The 7,228-nt window shown below is 43.8% G+C and overlaps 1 protein-coding gene across 1 annotated transcript in view; it reads right to left on the bottom strand.

Moving 5' to 3' along the window:
- Window positions 1-376: 376 nt before the first annotated feature.
- Window positions 377-7,228, bottom strand: part of LOC142582637 (protein turtle-like) — a 121,966-nt gene continuing 115,114 nt past the window's right edge. Inside the window, exons 12-14 of the mRNA XM_075692547.1 lie at window positions 6,203-6,333; window positions 1,953-2,295; window positions 377-1,085 (exon numbers count right to left, since the gene is read on the bottom strand). Of these exons, the coding sequence (XP_075548662.1) occupies window positions 2,017-2,295; window positions 6,203-6,333 (410 nt within the window). The 3' untranslated portion in view covers window positions 377-1,085; window positions 1,953-2,016. The remainder of the gene's footprint in view (window positions 1,086-1,952; window positions 2,296-6,202; window positions 6,334-7,228) is intronic.

Below are 7,228 nucleotides of genomic sequence, written 5' to 3'. Positions count from 1 at the left end.
AGCAAGGTCGAGCCACTGGACATAGATCCACCGCACAGAGCGTCAATTGTTGAAAGTTGGGCATTCAAACAAGGGCTGCAGGCTTTCGCTCTGATGCGTTCTAACTTAAAGTCGTGCTTGAGCTTGAGCATTTCGCTCAAGTGCTCAAGCCGCTCGCTCTCTTCAAGTGGGTGGCTATTGTGTGCCCTTGCGGAGACAAATGTGAGCCCGCTTCTCTTCCTCAATGGGCGCTTTTAATGCTTACGTGATGAAACATATAATAGCAGTAATGTAGACGGGGAAGGGAGAAGTGGGAAGGGGGACGGGGGGGGGGCGAGAAAGTATGTAGTGAGTCACCAGGGTACACTGTCATTTAGGCTCAGTGCCAAAAGTTATAAAATCACTTTATTCACCACTGTAACTTTTCCGCACGAGGTAAAGCACTCGAGAGACATCGTGCTAGGTGTGTCACGATGCGGCACTTGCTGGGAGTACTCGAATAACACCGAAGGTCTGGGTTGCACTCGAACAGTCGAGCGCTGCTGTTCACGTGGCAACGACAGGTTGAATACGTCTCGGCGACTCTTCCGCATGGTCAGGTATCCATGGTGAACAGCTTTTACTGGGAGACTCAAATTGGGGGAGTAGTGACACCCTTACACACTGCCTTCAGTTCCATGCTGAACAATCCCTTTGTAGACTTCTGCTTGTGCGGAAAGTTCCAAGGAATTTAAGCCCACCTTGTTCTCTTCGGGGAAACAAAAATAACAACAGCGATCACGACGATCTGAGCACATACGATGTTTTCTTACAGGAGACACAAACTTGATGGAGAAAATGGGCGCTGCTTGATCTTCGTCTGTACTCGTCACTCACTGAAGAAGGAATCGTAGGGAAGCACGTTGCGATGGCGCAGTCTAATCCACACGGTGCCTGAGAACGCTAAACAATCACATTTCACGACAATGCCCGATGTTCTCGCTAAGCGAAAAACCAGCCACATTTGTTTATGCTCATTTCTACAGCAGTGGCGTGGGACGTGGCATTGTTTCGTCCTGGTATGAGTACACTTGGCACAGGCACATTCTTCGGCGAACCTTGGTTTCCTGCAAGAACAGAAAATTCTGTAGGAACCGAAGACATTGTTGTAAAGGCGTAGGAGTTTTGTATAGTTACATGCAAGAAACAGTGTGCGCCGGCGCGGTTTAGAGATGTGTGTGTTCACCGATCCAAATAAAGGAAGACAGGCGCGCAATAAATAAAGTTTCATTCTTGAATAAGGATAGCGTATTGAGCGATTTGGTCTGAGTTCCTGCCTTTATTCTCGAGTCAATAACTTAAGAACACGTGCACCACTAATATAAAACGTAACAGCGTAAAAAAGCACCACCACCTTTCAGTGTCTATATTTCACGATATGCTATACTGACAGTCAGTTTGACGAAATCCCATGGTAAAGTAGAAGTTTGTCAAATGTCAGTACTTATGCTTAAGAGAACCTAACCACGAGAGCGCGGAAGTCAGTTTGGAAAGTTTGTCCAGAAGAAGACACTTTGGTATAAAACAACCTTGGAAAGTTAAAACAAAAGCGCGAGCAAGGGCTTTGCGTCATTCTGTCACATTAAAAAAGAGAAGCCTAAAAATACGCCGACATAAACGTAAAAATAAAGAAGAAATATCAATACAGTAGCAGGAAGGCTACGCTTACGAGCCTACATCTTCATTTTCTTTCATTAATTCAATTTTATCTTTATTCCATCTATTCCTCTTTTTGTTTCCCCTTGTGGAAATAGACGCTTTATTAAGTTCAGTTACATGTTCGCCGCTCGCCACAACCTCTTTCTCTTTTCTGAGGTTTTCGCTTCCATCCTTGTTATTCCGTCTAATTAGCACATTTTCAAAATTGTTGCCTTCCTAACAGTCAGAGTGGTTGCAAAGAACGACAGCGGTGAAGTCTCAAACAACTATCGTACTCGACTGTTTCGGCACCCTCGGGGAGCCGGTGCTGAATACGCTGCGGACACTCCGCCCTCCCTTTCAGACTGTGCTCTCGAGCGAGTCGTTGGAGAGCACAGGCCCGAACTCCTCCAAGTTGCTCCGGGAGCGACGCGGCAGTCTGTGCGCCGATGCCAGTGGTCTCAGCACACCGCGGCGCACGAAATCTACGTGGGCCGCGCCGCTGCCGTCCGGGGAAAGCTGGTCCAGGTAGAATCGCTGCGGCCGAGGCAAGCTAGAAGTGGAGCCCACGTGATCCAGTCGGCGTGCAGCGGATGGAAACGGCAGTTCCACACCCACTGCTTCCAACGGCTGGTCCTCCTGCGAACAGCAGTCGGCCCGTGCAGGGTGTCTATTTTCCCTATATCTACTATTCCTGATAATTACGGGTAAGAGCATTGCACGCGTAATTCGTAGCCGTGGGTTGTAGCCCACCTGCGGCAAGTTGTTTTTTTTTTCATTTACAATCATTGCCACTAATTTATTATTTCTTTAATTCAATCAGTAATTAAGTACAAGTAATTTTCCTCATGTTGTCCTTGGTGTGTTTGTATGTTGGCTTCTCATGATATTATATTTATTATAGTATAACAGTAATAAAAAGACGTTACCAGTAGTATAACGAGAGAACTGGGTCAGACTAGTATGACAATTCAATTGCAGTTGCTTTCATTCTCGTGATTTCCCCTTGGACTTAGTAATACTTGACTTGTGCAATCGGCAAAATAGGCTGCTGTTATGAGGCGTAGAATAAGAGCGGAAGAGAAGCAATCCATAAAAGTTATTGTCTAGTTATCGCGAAACGCATCGAAACGGCTTGTAAAAGAAAGTTAGGCCCATTGATAACACCCTTAACGTGCAACATCGGTTTTACAGGTATATTTGTGCACCTGTGCTCGTACGACCTATTTTACCGGTACCGAGGCCTTTCTCACGGGCAGGAAATCAGCACGCGGCTAGTTAACGTGTACGCCTTACCTGTAGATTTAGCCTTGATGTCAATACTAGCGAGAGCGAGACAGAGGCATATGGAGCTTCTCTGTGCGACCGTAAGATAGCACCATCTAACTCGTCATGTGCCAGTGCTAAGCGACAATGGATGAATCTGTGCCTTCGTCCATACGGTGTTTCAGCTGCTGTATTCAAATGAAGGCACTTCTGATTTAGGCGTTAGCTAGTTCCCGTCATGCACCACACACTGGCCGTGTGCCTTTTTTATTTCTGGAGCACTAGCTGTAACGTAAATGGCCTCCCATTGTAACATTTTAGAGAACTTTGAGAGACTCGCACCCTTTTCTTATCATGGTAATTGAATCTGGACTACGGACAATTGACGAGCGCGACGCGTGATTTCAAGGCTGCCGGTGGCCTGACAGACCTACTGCGCCACCTATAACTGAGTACAATGTATTTCACTTTCCGCTAGAACAGGCCATTTTTAGTAGCACAGATTACTGAACTAAACCATTGAAGCTTTCATGGCTCTATAAAATGGAAGTAATAGCCACTTGTACCATTGTAGGCTTTCTTTCATTCTTTTTTTGTTATCAGTTTAAAGCTATACATTTCCGAGACTTTACAGCAAATCCGTTTTTAACAAATTATATTACCCATTGCTTGCTAAGGTGTGTTCGTAAAATTCATCTTTGGAGCGTACATTTCTTTATCTTTCCACTGATATATAGCAGGGGTGGCCAAACTGCGGCTCGCAAATCTATGGCATCGGTACCCCCCCCCCCCCCCCCCCCCCCCCCCCCATATGTCTGCCTCTGCAGACCAGCTTCCTTTATGTAGTAGGACAACTTCATAGTGATTGCTTCACGAATGGGCAGCACAGTGCAGAGGCACAGTGAGCAATCACTGCATGAGTGGCATTTACTGTGACCAACAGCTTTCTCGTGCCTAAATATTAAAAATTGGCCTCTTCCGCCTTTTTACTACGGCTTCTGAAAAAAGGATAATTTTTTATGGGTCTTTGGATATGCCTCTCTGGGTACACCTTATATACATCATGTCATGGAACCCTGACGGTGTATTAAGCAAAGAGCCCATGCAAAAGCCTTAAAATAAAGGGACCGTCGAGCTGGCGGATTAGTTCACGGTACACGCTTGCCTCGGTAAATGTATAGGTATAATGCAAATACCACTAAACCCTGGCAAAGGTGGCTTTGCCGTTGTATCATAATCTATAGGGCGAAGCATATCAGAACGTCAAAGTAACAAAGGGTAATTGCAAATAACAAACAAACAGACTAACTAACTAACTAACTAACTAACTAACTAACTAACTAACTAACTACATGGCCTCGTAAAAATGCCAATGAGGTCGCTTATGCCGCCGTCTCCTGTGTGAAATGAACAAATGCACTGTTGTGAAATCGAAATACCTTCTTCATGAACTATTGTCCACTACCATTGTCGAATACCATTTTTTGACGTTTCTATTCAACACTTATTACTTGAAAGTAATCGGTTTCCTCACGAGCTTTTTACATTCAGGTTAGGGTGGCAGGGCTAACAGTATCAGAACACGTACTGCGTGGGGCGCTTCATGAGACTCCCCAGTGAGCATATTTTTACGTATCCAACAAGTAATCACCGCAGCTCCCATATTTGCTCTCATCTGCGCGAAAAACTTCCAGATTACTTCCTGACGGAAGTCCTTCGGCGCCACCGATTCAATTACGACGCGATATCCGCGCGTGTATTGCAGTCCTTGAAGAAGGTAGAAGCCAATACTAATGAAGTTCAAATAGACCTATGTTCCGTCTCACCAGCTACGTGCATAGCAGTGAAACCTAGGGGTCACTTCAGCGAATCTGAAAAGATAACCAGAAGAAAGGCTACTCCATTATTTGTTTCTATCACCCTCCCTTCGACGCCGACTGTATGGAAGCGCCACGGTAGGGTTAGTACCGAATATCGAACGATTCCTCCTCTATCTTCTGGAAAACGCGGTAAACTCTCGTACACACGGCGACAAAATTTTACGAACCAGGGGATCTCGTAAAACGTCGAATTTTTGAGCAGCCTGTAAAGGTAGCCAGTAAAAGAGTGCATCGCTGTGTTGTTAGCACATACACTAGCAGCGGCTGGAAATGCGAACACCATGCACTGTTGTGAGGCTGGTGAAATATTAAGCTTTCTCTCAGATTCAGTGGCCCGTAGAGTTTCGCGGCCGGATGTACAAGATTGGCTTAATCGATCCTTAGCATCGGCTTCACTGCAAATATTTGGCGAGATCAAGTATAAAAGAAAATGTTGTGTTAGAACTACGTCTGCTACCCTGACATCCAAAATAAAGGGACGGATTTTACAAACAATCACGGAAAATATTGGGCGACAAAAAATATTGGTGCATTAATGACCATTGTTCGTGTGTTCTATATTATAAGCATGAACAACTCACTAAAATTAACGAGTGATGTTCCACGCCACCCTGCATGCGCCAATTTCGATAACTACTCAAAAATTTTTGTAACCAAATATTCGGAAGTTCTTGGGTCACTTTCTTATATATATGGCTATATACTTAACATGAACAAATAAAACGCGCATTTTGTCGGTAGAGCATATGCTAGTCATTGTAGTAAGCAGTGAAGATCGTTGCTGCACTTCTTCGCATGCGAACTACTTAAAACGCGGTTAAACGTGCGTGTATATTTTACATTATAGTGCGTACAATCTGCGGATAGCGTGCGAACAATGCTTCTAAATGTACCTGTATCAAATGCGAAATGTACCTGTATGCTGAACGTGAACAGCAGGAATTAAGATCCTCGTCAGGTCACATGGTCTTTAGTTCTTGCTCCTTTTACTTGTATCAGCGCAAAATAAACTGAATTAAATTTAATTGAAACTTAGACATTCTGGTCTTTTTTCGTGCATGACCCATTGATTTGAATAACAAGATAAATGGAACTGCAGAAGCTGTTGATTCGAACTGGTTGGTGTATTTCAAAATTCGAAGGCTACCGGCGCTGAAAACGGGTCCAAATGCATGTCTACTCTAGTTTCGGTCCTATTTTTAGAGTTGTTGCCTTCAAGTTCCGATAGATAAATTGATGAAGCCCAGAAAGTCTACGTTCAAATCAGCAAGAGAAAACTATAAAAGGGAGAACGTTTCCCCGTCGTTCACATGTCCCCATCAGGTTGCCCAGCTCCGCTTTCAGCCCAAAGAGAAATCAATAAGAATGCCAACTGTTAGAAATTATGCAGGAAGTCTTACGTTATTTGTACAGTGGTTTCTCCATGAAAACTCGGCCGCACCAGCCTTCCTTGTCGAAGCAGGAAGAGTGCAGTAGCTTGTTAGAGGCTCCTTTGCGTACTCTACTTTTTCATCTTGATCGCAACCATACGCTGAAAGAGAAACGCAAAGTTGCCAGCTCAGAATGGCAGCTAGATGTTCAAAAAACATCCTTAAGGATTCGTGCAAGACCACATCGAGGAACAATCTCACACTGCTTTTACGCAATAAACAGCATTTTCAAATTCGGGATACGCGTTCACGACAAAACCTTAAGCCTTTGGTGAGTCGCAGTGTTATCCAGGAGCATAAATCAGCAACAGTTTTTTTTTTATTAGGCCTACTTTTATTCCGCACATGACGGACGCGTCGACGTGAGCGATATTGTTGCTCGATGAATTTTCTTGATTACATGCTAGTCTTCACGTTTTCAGTAATGTTAACCATGCCATACTCCAGCAAAATATTGGTCTTAGTGTTCAGGCTATATCGAAAATGTTATAAAAACCTTGGTTTGCAGTATTGTGAATAGTGTAGACGGCAAACGAAGGGTCGCCATGAAACTGGCAGTAAGATAGACACATTTCCAACTTTTTTGCTTTTATGCCTAATAGATAGTTCGAACGAGAAAAGTGAGCGCATCAGAACAAACTCTCAGCTAGCGCGTAACTATTCAAGCATTTATTGAAAAAGCTGGAGAGCGCGGAGAAGGCCAGCAACAAATCAATAAATCAATCAGTAACTCAATCAATCACTAAATCAATCAGTAAATCAATCAATCAATCAATCAACCAATTAATCAATCAATCAAGTATTTATTTAGTTTTAAATACTCTTCCATTATTTATTCAATAAATCAATCGCACAGAACTTATACAACAAGCAGTTTTGTGAAGAAGCTCGCAAGCAAGCTGACAGCGCCCCTAACTGCAGTCGTCCTCGTACAATGTCTCCAATGAAGATAATTTGTGAATAAAATTCTGAATCACTTCCTATTTGGTAGAACAA

Source organism: Dermacentor variabilis, chromosome 5, assembly GCF_050947875.1.
Source record: "Dermacentor variabilis isolate Ectoservices chromosome 5, ASM5094787v1, whole genome shotgun sequence".
NCBI lineage: Eukaryota > Metazoa > Arthropoda > Arachnida > Ixodida > Ixodidae > Dermacentor > Dermacentor variabilis.
The sequence above is the reverse complement of the archived record's forward strand: the minus strand, read 5'-3'. Positions and strand labels throughout refer to the sequence as shown.